Raw genomic sequence first — 14,143 nt, 5'->3', positions numbered from 1 at the left:
ATTATATTTAAACACTTTATACGATTTTATACAATTCCTTAAACTTTATCTTGACTTGTATTCACAAACAATTTATTTTTTCTATTGCCAATGTTCCATGTTCTCTGCCTGAGTAGAATTAATGTTGTGACCTGAATATTTTAATATAAATCTTTTTAATGCTTATTCAGGGCACAAAAGTGGGCACTATGGCTGTTTCTTCCTTACACCATGGTGTCTGTTGACTTCTTTCCAAGCTGTGTATATTAATCAGAATAATTTTTAATTAATTTTTATATTTATTTATTAGAAAAATAAAGGACTTTTACTTTTTTGATGCACCCATCCCCCCTAGAAAGTAAGTCTATCATTTGGTTAGAAAATAGAACTCTTTCAGTTCACCACTCACTATGCTATAAGTGTTTTTTCCTTTAAGGTTGCACAGTGGTCAGCATTCATAGTGAAGAATTTTTGGAGACACAACACATGTGTTAGAATAATTACTTTACTTATCATTAAGAAAGTAACATTTGACGTTTCGACCTCTGCATCATCAAGAAAACATACATATGTACAGGATACAAGCTACATGACACTACACTATAACAAAAGTAAGATGAATCTAAATGTTGGTAATGAAGTGTTGTATATATTTTTTTATCTAGGAGGGGAATGACCTACCAACTCCTTGAGTGTGGCTGCTAGTTTCTTGGTTAAGTGATAGTTAGGGCTGTTGATTCCTTCAGCTATCGGTCATGTGTATTTTTGGCAGACCATAAATTCTGGGTGTGTGAACATAGTGCGGTATTAGTTTTTTAGTTGTTTCCTCTGGCCACGTGATCACCGATTGGATTAATTCTGTTGTTTTCTTTTGTCCAATCAAGGACAATGGTAGCATTGCCTTTATCTGCTCTTATAATAACAATGTCTCGGTTATGTTTTAAAGATTTAAGGGCCAATTTGTCTGCTCTAGTTAGATTGCAACCCTCAAACACAGAGCCCTAACAATTTGCTCCAATGAACAAGCTCTGAACTAAGAATTTGAAATTTTTAACCAAACATTTGTAAAAAATGGCTACAATAAAAAAACAGTTACCATACCATACCATACCATACCATACCAATTTGTCTGCTCTAGTTAGATTGCAACCCTCAAACACAGAGCCCTAACAATTTGCTCCAATGAACAAGCTCTGAACTAAGAATTTGAAATTTTTAACCAAACATTTGTAAAAAATGGCTACAATAAAAAAACAGTTACCATACCATACCATACCATACCATACCAATTTGTCTGCTCTAGTTAGATTGCAACCCTCAAACACAGAGCCCTAACAATTTGCTCCAATGAACAAGCTCTGAACTAAGAATTTGAAATTTTTAACCAAACATTTGTAAAAAATGGCTACAATAAAAAAACAGTTACCATCCCATACCATCCCATACCATACCATACCATCCCATCCCATCCCATCCCATACCATCCCATCCCATACCATACCATACCATACCATCCCATACCATACCATACCATACCATACCATACTATACCATAGGGGCATTTCAGAAAAAAATAGATAGAACACTACTCAAATATAATATTAAGACAACCTTCAAACCCCTGCCAAAATTAAGAAATTTATTTGGCCCTTCCAAATATCCTCTTCCATACCTTGCCCACTCAGGGTTCTACAAAATTCAATATACTTGTAACCTACCTTATATATGGGATACAGGTTGCACCATCCCAATTAGAAAAGATAAACACAAACACCACATTAAATACCTCCACTATGGTAAAACAGGCTTGTCAGACCACGCACTCCAAACATTTCACAGAATTGACTGGAAAGGCATCAAGTCCCTACACCACACCAAAACCTCATTTGAAAGAAAATTCAAAGAAGCCTGTGAAATGCTGAAATATATCATCCAAATCTGAACAAGAATGATGGATTAATTATTCCAAGAATTTTGAGGAACCATCTTCAATCCGTATAACATCCAGAACAACCCTAAACAGAAGAAAATCTTAATATGAGAGGACTTTAGAAATTGTTTAATATAGTTCTGTTTTTTTTCCCACCAGAGGTCAGGCTAGGGTAAATGAGTAAGCATCATTTAGATTCATCTTACTTTTGTATAGTGAGTGGCATGTAGCTTGTATCCTGTGCATATGTGTTTTCTTGATGATGACCTCAATACAGAGGTCGAAACGTCAAATGTTTCTTTCTTAATTATAAGTAAAGTAATTATTCTAACGTGTGTTGTGTCTCCATAAATTGTTCACTATGAGTGCTATAAGTGTGTGCGAGTCTGTAACTCAGTTTTGAAGATGAAGCACTTTGTCAGGAAGACCTAGTTTTGATTCCCATCTATGATGCGAGGAAGTTATCGTCTTTTTGACCAGAAGTGACTTAGCCAGTCTCATACAGTGGTAGAAGTTTTTTCTCCCAGAAACTCAGGTTTTTCATCCCTCAAACTGACCCCCATAAGCACACAGATCTACAGATATAGAACATTTTGAGGAATGATGGTGGCCTGCACTAGTCCCTGGCTAGGAAGTAGTAACGTCTGATATCAATATCTCATCTTAGATCCAAATGTCAATAGTGGTATCCTGGATAGTCTATATGCTAACAAAACATGTGTCTGTATACTGTATACATACTCCTGCAGACTTAATCCAGATCTTGTATAATAATTTTGCTACTAGTTAAACAGCTGATTAATCATTTCTACATTAAACCCCTACTGAACTGTGTTAGAAAAATAAGTTGCTAAACATTAAAAGTAGATGACCTCCACATAACTTGTGAAGAATGCAGCAAACTATGTCTACTAACCCAGTTACCAATTCTGCCCTTTTTATCTTGTACCTACTTTACATATCCAAATAGACACTTAACTAATGAGAATGAGCTGGGAATCTGAAACTGAGCTGACCAAATGTTAGTTTAGGCCACAAATAAAATGATGCTATGATGTGATGAAATGTCAATGCTGGCTGAAGCATTGCCTAGTTGAGCAAGGCCACTGTTGTTTTCATCAGGAAATTAGAAGAAAAAGTCAAACTCAGTATCACTAGAACTAGATAAATATTATCCCTGTAAGAAATACCAACAGAAAAGAAGTGAAACTAGCAGAAGAATTAGAAAGGTCTCATGTATAATGTCAAACACAGACTTATCGTAAAGGGAAGGCTCTTACCATCCTTACCTGAGTCATCTATGGGTGCAGTGAGGAATCTTGCTGAAGGTTTCAAAATGATGGTTCCCAGATTTTTAGTAATGTGATATACGGCTGAATTTGTTTAGGTCTGGATAATGTTGTAGTGCTATGGCGATATCAGAAATAATCTCTCTAATTTAAATCTGTTCCTTTATAAATGGGAAGCCCCCCCCACCCCAATTGAATCTCAAGTTCTGTATCCTTGGCATGTTATCAACATCTGAGCATCTATACCAGACTGAGACTAAAATAGATAAGATTATGCTAAATTGTATTCAGGTAATACTGATCAGGAAAAGGAAGGAGTACCTACAGCATTCAACTAAATGAAAATAAACTTGGTGAAGGACAGGCAATTTCAAGGAAAGTAATGTCAGCAAATTTCAAAATAGAGAAATTGGACAGCGAGACTATTTGTGCCCTTTGGTTCCACAAAAATTTCTGCTAAGCAATAAGTGGAGGAAATTTTTTGAGTTATTATAGATGACAGTTGACAAAGAAAAAAAAAGAAAAGTTGGTTCTTCTTGGAGATCTAAATGGCAAAGTAGGAAATGATTACAGCGTACAGAAATGTTTGGGGAAAATTTAGAGAAAAGAGCAAAGCCAGTAATAATGGTAAGTACCTGTTAGATTTCCGCTCAAAGCATTATTAACACCATGTTCCAATTAAAAGATGTACACAAATTCACACGGAGTGTCCATAGAGTAGTGTTAATGTGATGCAGCCATGCCCTTCTTTTGCATATTGTCCATGTCTGCTGCTGTTGTGGGAGTGCAAATACGGTGCGCATTTGCTGCTGCTGCATGCACTTGCAATACAAACTCGAGACTGTTTTGAGTATCATGCATTTCCTAGTCACATACAGGGTGATTCAGAACTCTTGGGCCAAACTTTAAGGGGGTGATAGAACACACCTAAACAAGCACTTTTCGTCATGCAATGCATGGTCCGAACTCAAGCGGTGAAGCGCTAGGGGTTAGCAACTACTGTGGAAACGCCACTGGTATGAATGTGGACATGTGGCATGCAGATTTCTGCTCGCCCACACATGATAATTGTGGGTATTAAAAAGGCACTCACGTGTAAAGGGGCATTCGTCAGTGAATAAGACATGTGCATCAAAGTCCGGCTGCACTGCAGTCTGCTGCAGGAACCACTGTACAAAATCCACATGAGGCTGGTAATCTGCAAGTGTCAAGGCGTGCACTCTCTGTGCATGGTAGGGGTGTGATCGTTCATCTCGTTGAACTTGCCACACTGTCGATTGGAGCACACGTATGGCATGGGAAATTGCTCGCGTGCTACATTCGGGACAATCTGAAACCCCTACGTAGAATTTCCTCTGTAACACGTGGTGTCCTCATACATACTCCTTGCACGCCCTGTATCCTGCATGCCGCTGACAAAGGAGCCCATTTCACACAGATACCGATGCAATTGCTGAAAGGTTTTATGATCAGGCACACATTTGTTTGGAAAGCGCTCTAGGTACAGTCTTTGGGCTTCCCTCGCATTCCCGTCCACAGCTCTGTAAATGAAATGCATGTCAGCCTTCTCCTGATTTGTGAAAGAATCCATCCTTTTTTCATTCCACGGTAGAATTAGCGACGACTGCAAAAACCAGCGCTTATAAGTGATCACTGGAAAGCACCCTCTAGCACTTCACCGCTTGAGTTTGGACCATGCATTGTATGGCGAAAAGTGCTTGTTTAGGTGTGTTCTATATCCCTTAAAGTTTGGCCCAAGAGTTCTGAATCACTCTGTATATGAGTTTTCATCCATGAATATTTGTACATATTTGTTTATATTCAAATTAATTAATTTGACAAAAGCATTTTCTAAGATCAGATATCCAGAATCTCATGAGCATTTGATTTTGATGATTAAGAACACCAACTTTGAACCCTTGTTAAGTGTAATTATCTCATAAAAAAGAATTCTGTACTTTTCACTAATTTTTCAAAAATCTCTTTGTACACATAAATACACATGAGGATGAACAAGAGGTCATCCCTCGAAGCTGTATAAGGAGGATGTGAACATGGGAATGAGAAGCAGGTTTTTTAATGCAGAGTTGTGAATGATTGCTGGAGGTGGAGGAAATAAGATATCTTGGGGTGATGGTGGATAAGGATCTAAAATTTAGAGGACATTGCCAAAATTGTGAGGACAATGCAACGAATTCTGGGAATGATGCAGAGGACACTGACTTGTGTAAGGAGATTCTTGTTCCATTGTGTAAGACTCTGATTAAGCCACACATAGACTACTGTACACAGATTTGGTCACCTGGTTTTCAAAAGGATGAAGAGATGTTGGTTTCTGATCTCTGAAATGTCGAATAGGAGGAAAGGTTGAGAAGATGCAATCTACAGAGTCTAGTGGATAGGAGGAAGAGCGGTGATATAAGTTAGTAAGGAGTTATTATAGGATCAATGTCGAAGAGGTTTTACAGAAAACGGTGGGAGATTAGGAGAGAACAAGAGGTCATCCCTGGAAGCTGTATAAGAAGGTTTGAACAAGGGAATGAGATCAGATTTTTGCATGTAGAATTGTGAATGATCAGAATGCTTTGCCTGAGAGCGTGGTGTCTGCAAAGAATTTGAGTGTGTTTAAGGCATGGTAATGAGCTGTAATGTGTATGACAAAAGGACCTCCTAGATTTGGTCTTTGACTCCGTGGGGTCTTAGGATAATAATAATAATAATATTCATGTTCTGTACTTGTAATAAGATAAATTTTGTAAATTTTGTCTTCTATATTATAAGTACAGTGTGTAATATACTCGATTTTACTGTTTGGCACATGTAGTGTAAAATATTTACTATCCAGCCCTTCTCAGAAAAGGTTTGCTATCCCCTGGTCTATTTGATGGAGAAAATCTTTCAAGGGTAGCTAATTTTGAGTACATGGCTTGAGGGCAGTCTGTATGTTGTATCTTTTTAAAACTCATTAGATTGTTTCTGAGGTTCCCCAGATGTAGGGAGATGGCAATTGATTTTGTGTGCCCTGGATTTTCATTTCTTTTTTCTTTTTTTGTGGGAGGGAAGTTTTGATTTTGTGAAGGGGAAATCCATTCGCTAAAAAAAAAAGTGTCATGGATGCAATTGATTTCTGTGGATGGGCTAGTGCATTATACCTACTTGTGTTAAAAACAAGCCCAAGTTTAATAAATCTCCAAAAGCTCTCTGTATCTACTGTCATACAAGCTTCACTCTTTTATAAGAGCAGAGCTTGACCAATACAAACTATTCAAGACCTACAGGATTAGCTATGGAACATGTTTAATAGTGAGCTTTGGATGATTCTCAAATGTTCTTGTTTAGAGGCTTATACGTTGGTTATACATGATAACTAATAATTAAGGAATTGACAGCGTACACTAGAAATATAAATTAAATAAACTTTAATATATACTTTCCGATATTTCGGCAAACGTTACGTTGCCATCTTCCTGGGAACTTATTACAAAGACAAGTGCACACAAGTACTACATAACAGCAAATGAGAACCGAAGCTAGGAAGCTAATGTTTTCCTAAAGTCCTGATGGTGCCCCCTGGCGGGCTATATTGGTAGTTCTTGGCCTTTGGGCTGAAGTTCTTCTGATAAATGTTTCCCAAATTTGGGGTAGTCTCATGCATCCAAATTTGTTGAGGTTTGGCATGTTCCTAAGGGCTGAGGATGATTCCATGAATAGTCTTTCATATTTGAACTTGCTGTGTTGTTATTGCTGTGGCGAGTATCCAGAGTGTGGTCTGCAAGCCCAGAGTGGCTGTACTTGTGAAATCGGATGTAATCCTTGTGTTCTGAGATTCTGATATTTGCTGTCCTGCCTGTTTGGCCAAAGTAGGACAGTTTACAGCTGCAAGGGACCTGGTATACACCAGGTAGGTCTAGGGGAAGTGGTTAGTCTTTAGTGGAGCAGATAAGGGATGCCATTCCTTTATCCGCTCCACTAAAAATCACCATTCCCTACATCTGCGGTACCTTGGAAAAAATCAACAAAATTTTAAAAAAACATGACTTGACCACCTGTTACAGACCACATATATTACTCGCCACAGAATAAGATGGAAGAAAGCCACAGTAATGTGGCTTTCTTCCACTGTTCCACTGACTGCTTTTTCCACCCTGGGTCTCTACATTCGTGCTGGCTTCTTTCCCTTAGCGGCATCGCATCGCGGAGGACTCCCAGGGCTTTAAGCATATCACACAGATGCTTTCTAGGTCAGCCGAAGGTGTTTGACTCTCGATGGACATGGCAGACTATCTTACTGGTAAGGCATGCTGGTCTGACTTCTCTTCTCCTTCGATACCTCCCGGCGCCTCTCCGGACTTCTAACGGACCTGCGTCCGCTATGCTGGATCGAGACACCACGAGAGGAGACTGCCTTCTTTCCTCATTTCTGCATCCCTGCATACTGGAGTTTTTCTTGATCCTTTCTTATACTTCTCCTCAAGTCCCTGGATTAAGGGTTGAGAACCCCTAATATTCCTACGCAAAAGGGGATGTGACCTTCAAAGTTGTTGATTACTTCTGTTTTCCACAGAACACACAAAAACAATCTTATTCACAAAACACAGGACATCCTTAAATGTTTCCCACCTTTTGTTGCACTGTCCTTGAGACTTGCATTTGGTTAAGCTCGAGCACAATTGAAAGCACTTTACATTGTACAAACAAAGTTTCTAAGCTATTTCTTTTAAATCGGAACCACATCAATTGCCGGGCCACTTTCTAAGGCATTGTCCTTGAAATATACAGTTTAACATTCATACAGTTTCAACATATACTTGCATGGTTTTTCATCAATCACAAAATTATTACAACTACAGTGTCAATATATATCTTACATACAAAAATCTTAACAATATTTACAATCACAGTGTTAAAATACAATATCCTTCTTTACACAATATTCGTGACCTCTGTAAAAGTCGATGCAAAGTTAAGAAAAAAAAATTTCTACTGCTTTAAATTTTACAATTTTATGCACTTTGACTCGTCAGTCATCCAATACCATATCGTGCACCTGATCGATGATTTCTGGTGTTACACTTTTTGATGTCCTTCACGTGGATCATCTTCAAGGCTGGTACAGCCATGTTTAAACTCGGTGGCCCCTTTCTTAATTGTCGAAAATGAAGGAGAAGAGTGCCCATAAACTTTTATTCGAATGAATTTCTTTTGGCATTAAACCTTCTTTTACAAAGAATTTTATAACCGCACGATACTCAATTTTATCCATTTCAAGGGATACAGACAACACTTTTGCTTCAGACAGCTGTATAAAACAAGCTACTTGATAGAATGACTTGCAATTTCACATAGATGCTTATGACTGATGTACCAACTTAGAAAGAAAATCTTCCAAATCGTGTTCCAATCTATGGTCGAGACCGAGAACTGTTCAGACCACCCTTGTAATAATTAACTTATTGTTGATTCATGAAGCCCAAGAAGCTATCAGCATCCTCAGCCATAACTTTGCCTTAACTCCAAATTAAGTACCCAGTCTACAAATAATAGCAAAAATAGAACAGGGTATCTACAGCCTTCCTATCCTACCACCAATAATATTTGGCTAGACAGCCAACATTATAAAATCTGCAAAGCCTCTGAAAAGGAATCTATCTCATGCAGAAATTGTCACACTAAAAAAAGCTCTGCCAGAACCACCATATCATTGTCACTAAAGCAAATATGTAATGCTATGGTAGTACTTGATTACTCTGAGTATGAATGAAAAATCTCGATCTTACTCATAGATCGATCTACTTATTGCTTAATTGATGCCAGCCCTACCCAAACACAAAATAGGAACTCCAAAATTATTAAACAAAGTTATATATATATATATTGTCTTCCTGAAATAATACCAAGCTTCCCCAGGCCTATGGACTACTAAAAATACACAAACAGAACCCACCCTTGAGACCCATATGGCCAGAAACTCACTGATGGAGACCATCAGAGAGTTTCTATCACTGCACCCATAGAGAGTGCCACTAAGGACTATAGACTCCTGTTTTTTATGCTCTGTGTTTGCCTTCCTCTAGTGTGTCTGTGTGCACATGCTTAGTTGTATTTTCTTTGTGCCCATGAAGATGCCGTGGTGATCAAAGTGAAATATTGGCATAGTAATTAATTAGTTAAATTAAAATTTTGTTAGTAATTATTCTCTGAATGTGTGTTTTCTCCATTAAACTTCAACATGAGTCATAATGAACATCTAAGTATCCATACGATCATCCTCTGTTTTGTTATTGATTTCTATTTGTATTACTATAGCTTCTGAAATATATTAAAAACTTATTTTTAATATTCACAATCAATCATTGTTTTTTTTTCCATGTTTTTAAATTGCCTTTTTATTATTGGATGGAAAAATAGAGTCTTGTATGTTCTTATCCATGCATCTGTTAAACTGAACAGTAGTATTTTTGTTGCTTTCCCTCATTTCCAACCTTACAGCAACTGCTTATTAGCTTTAATATTCACTCAAGTAATAGGTATTGGTAGATATTTTATGGTAAAAAAAATTAGTTACCAGTATTTTAATTATAATACATATTTAAAATCTCCTGCAGGATTATTTCCCCAACTAAATCACCAAAAACGTGTCATTGAACGCAGCCTAAAACAACAAGATCGGCATGGCAAACCATCAAAGAGCTTGCAAAACAAACAAAAGAAGGATTCGTGAATTTGGTGTATATATATGTGTGTGTGTGTGTGCAATTTTATGTATTAGTGATGTGTAAAGTACATATGATAAGAAATATAATGTACATAATTTTAAATATAAAGCAGATAATAAAATGTGTTTTTAAATATAATTCTTGTGATTTAGGTAGTTTAAAATGGCCAAGAAAGAAACAGGTTATTAATAATAGCTTTTTTATTTTATTTTATTTATTGATTTATTTTTTTTTGAGAGTTAGTGGACATTGATTTTTCAGTTGTTATCAAACCATGATCCTTTTAAAACTACATAACGACATCATACTACATAACTTCTGAAATAAATCACATAAATAGACAATTTATGCTCAGTGTTTTACTAGAGTTTTAAGTTGACAGTTTAACTTAAAAATTCTGGTGAAGAGTTTTAAAGCTGTAGAGTCCTGCATAGTCATTTCTGTTGATCAGGTGACTAGCCTCCACTATATTTGTTGATTGGGCAGAAATTTATTAATACTGACCACCAAATCTTGGTCTAGAAGAATCCATCAACTTCAGTTATTAAGGTATTTATACTGCTTCTATAAAGGATATTGATTTAAATCAGGGATTTATGGAGTAACCTGGCTTTCTTTGACTTTCTTTTTTTTTTTTTTTGACAAATTTGAAATATTTATTATGTTGCTTTTTCTCCCCTAAGAATTTCAGCACAGGCAGACTAAAAAAAGGGAGAGGGCAGTCACCTCTGTGAATACCTCTACAGATATCTTCAACACTTGAATGTGAGAAGAGATTGGCCCTAAGATCCAAAGAAAATCAAAGGGAATTTTTTTAGCTATGTGGTAGGAGGAGAAATGATTGTGGAAGAATGACATTATGGGATAAAAATGGGAATAGAGTGATTGATGCAGAGGACATAGTGGAATTGTTCAATGAACATTTTATTGGTGTATTTCATCCTGGAGGAGTAAATTTTAATACTAGAGGGACAGGGCAGGTTCAAGGTTTAGAGGTGCGGGAGGAGAACGTGTTCCAAATACTGAGTACTCTGGATGTCGGTAAAGCTGTGGAACTGGATGGTATTTCACCATGAGTTTTGAGAGAATGTGCTGAAGAACTGACAGCTCCTTTGACCTGGCTTTTCAATGAAAGTCTGGCTACCGGAAAGGTGCCCAGGTAATGGAAGGAAGGTAAGATAGTGCCATTGTATAAGGGCGGTAGCAGACTGGAAGTGTCTAATTATAGGCCAGTTTGTGTGTCATCAGTAGTTGTTAAGATCTTGGAGAAATTAGTTAGGGACCGTATACAACATTGGGCAGATGAGGGTAATGTTATCTCTGAGAGTCAACATGAATTTGTGAAGGGGTGCTCTTGTTTTAGTAATATGCTAGCCTTTTATAATAAAGTTGCAAGAGCAGTAGATGAAGAGAAAGGCATATACTGCCATTTTCTTGGATTTAGCAAAGGAATTTGAAAGGGCGCCACATGATAAGCTGATATTTAATTGCATCACAAGGGTTTGGATGTCAGGTTGGTCAACTGGTCAACTGGCTGTCCGATAGGTATCAGAGAGTTGTGTGTGGTGGGGTAGTTTCAAGGAGGCAGAGGGTTACAAGTGAGTCCCACAAGGCTCAGTACCTGGACCTTTATTGTTTAACCTTTATATCAATGACATTGTCAGTGGATTGCAGGGGGATATTCAGTTGTTTGTGGATGATGTGTAGACTGGGAAGGGTTATTAGTAATAGTACACATGTGGTAGTCCTGCAAGAGGATTTGAATAAGCTAGACAGATGGGCAAATGAATGGGGATGCTGCATACTTTATTGGAGGAGCTGTACTGGAGGAAGTAGGGAAGAGAAGAGATCTGGGGGTGATGATTGATAGAAACCTGAAATTTAGCGGACATATTACAAAGGTGGTGAAGGTAACACAGAGGATTGCTGCAGTAATAAGAAGGACATTGACCTGCAAAGACAAAGAGTTATTCCTTTGTATAAGACCCTGATCAGACCATACTTAGACTATTGTTCTCAGATTTGGTCCCCAGGATTTGAAGGGGATAAATTAACTGTGGAAAGGGTACAAAGGCAGATAACAAAGACAGTTTCAGGATTGTACAATGTTAGTTATGAGGATCAGCTGAGGGAATGTGGACTGCAGAGTTTTGTGGATAGAAGAAGAAGAAGTGATATGATTGAGACTTTTAAACTGTTGAGAGGTGGTTACAGGGTTGACACTGCGGAGTTCTTTCGCTTGGTTGAACAGTGGGAAGGAGTGATGACAAGGGACCATCTCTGGAAGGCCCCTTGTCAAAGGAAACTGTGAGCAAGAGGGTGAGGAGTGGTTTCTTTGCATGGAGGGTGGTTGAACCGTGGAATGCATTGCCTGATAGAGTGGTGAGAGCGAGATCGGTCAATGAGTTTAAAGAATGGTATGATAGACTTTGTGTTTCCTTGGAGACCTAAATAATAATAATAATTTCGGGGACCTTAAATCCCCTGAGAATTTGCAGCACATTTAAACCAAGATGGAAAGTGAGTTACAAAAGAGTAGGGTAAAATGCCACAGAGATCTTTACTGATCACATCATTTACCAACTTCATCTAAAAAAATTAAATGATATTCCTAAAAATTAAAAAAAGTGTAAAAGTAGTGTGCTTACATTTTTTTTTTTTTAATTGTTGAGAATGTAAATGCCTTGTAAGAAGGCATGGCATTTACATTGGTGCAACAGTAATACCCCTAATGACAATGTCCAAAAAGCAGCTGCTTTTAAATTGCAGCATGCCCTCTACTTGTCTCATTTATATATATTAGATGTATTTTAATCATTTGCTTCACTACTGAAAAACAAGGAAAGGAATAAAATTCAAATATGTGATTATGTTGCCATCAACAAGCACACATAATTGGACAAGAATCCCTCTCCCATGCATTGTTCTTAATCCTTTCCATGCAAACATAAGCTAAATGTTTCTTGAGAATTTATACATTTCCTGAGCAGATTTTCTTATTACTTATCATGGAGAGGAGGAATGGAGAAGGAATAGGCCTCCAGACTTTTAAACAAACTGGTACCTAACCACAAATAAATAAAATACCATGTAATGTATTTGAAGTTAAAACTGGTATTTAGACTAATGTGCTGGTTTTAACTCATTATAAGGTTTAATGGAATGAATACAGCACATAAGGAACAATAAAATACACATTCATTAGATCCTATATTACATCTCTGTCACTGAGACATCATTAGGGAAACAATTTCAAAATTGTATAAGCACACACAAGAGAACTCAAAATATAATATGTTGAAGCAATTAGACTAAAAGCCTGAAGTCCCATGAGGGGCACCCTCTGTGAGTGTTGTTGGTTAGCCTTAGCCATTGGGCAGGAAGAATAAGGATTAATGCTTAACAAATCTTGGGAAGTTTAACAAAACCATATTTATTAAGATTAGGTTTAACACATCTGCTAATTCTAAATTTATTGCTGTCAATCATAGTAATTTTTTTTTCCATTTGATTCCATTCAAGGTATACAAAGCATGGTCATCTAGAGCAGACTGGCCATAGTTATGGCAGAGGATTTATTTCTTGTGTTCTTGTGGCTATTGGCAGATCCCCCAATTTTATCATAATAAGATAATTCACAAGAATAAGGAACCTTGTAACGACTTGGAACAGAGAGGGGTGGATCTTTAGATGAGTGGATAAGGGCAGCCAGCTTGAGATGAGGTTTGCAAGCAGTACAGGGATTATATATATATATTAAGGATACCAAGTAATTTTATAAACTTGGTTTTTTTACTCCTTCTCCCAAGTAAGCAAAACAGTTAAGTTTGCACCTGAACGTAGTTCACGTCTAAAGGTAGTGCAACACCAGGGCAACTCGTTGTAAAGGTGGGTAAAGCTCTGATCAATATTCTTAGTATTTCCCATAATGTAAAACACATCTCACTAAGAGATGTATACTGTTATATAATATGGGGTGGGGGCACTACCCAGACCGGTTTCAACCTTTTTTGAGGTCTCCTCAGTGAGCAGCTAGACCTTGAAATACCTTCGGGAAGTTTCATGGAGGGAGGAATTGGAAGGCCAGGATATCATTAGTGCGTGGGAAATTGTGAAAGAATATTTGTTAGCAGCAATGGTAAGTTGTATACCACGAGTGAAGAAGAGGACACAATTTAGAGTAAAGTGGATGACAAACAATATTAAACAGGAATTGCATGCGAAAAAGA

General features: G+C 37.4%; 1 protein-coding gene across 4 annotated transcripts in view; it reads left to right on the top strand.

Moving 5' to 3' along the window:
* drosha (ribonuclease 3 drosha) overlaps positions 1–10,052 on the top strand; it is a 454,213-nt gene extending 444,161 nt beyond the window's left edge. For all 4 annotated transcript variants that reach the window (XM_090395920.1, XM_090395901.1, XM_090395928.1 and 1 more), the window contains one exon: positions 9,804–10,052. In XM_090395920.1, the coding sequence (XP_090252046.1) occupies positions 9,804–9,919 (116 nt within the window). In that variant the 3' untranslated portion in view covers positions 9,920–10,052. The remainder of the gene's footprint in view (positions 1–9,803) is intronic.
* Positions 10,053–14,143: the final 4,091 nt, after the last annotated feature.

This window comes from Typopeltis vanoorti, chromosome 1 (genome assembly GCF_054136105.1).
Source record: "Typopeltis vanoorti isolate ZY-2024b chromosome 1, IOZ_Tvanoo_1.0, whole genome shotgun sequence".
Taxonomy (NCBI): domain Eukaryota; kingdom Metazoa; phylum Arthropoda; class Arachnida; order Uropygi; family Thelyphonidae; genus Typopeltis; species Typopeltis vanoorti.
Note: the sequence above shows the minus strand (reverse complement) of the source record. Positions and strands in the feature narration are given on the sequence as shown.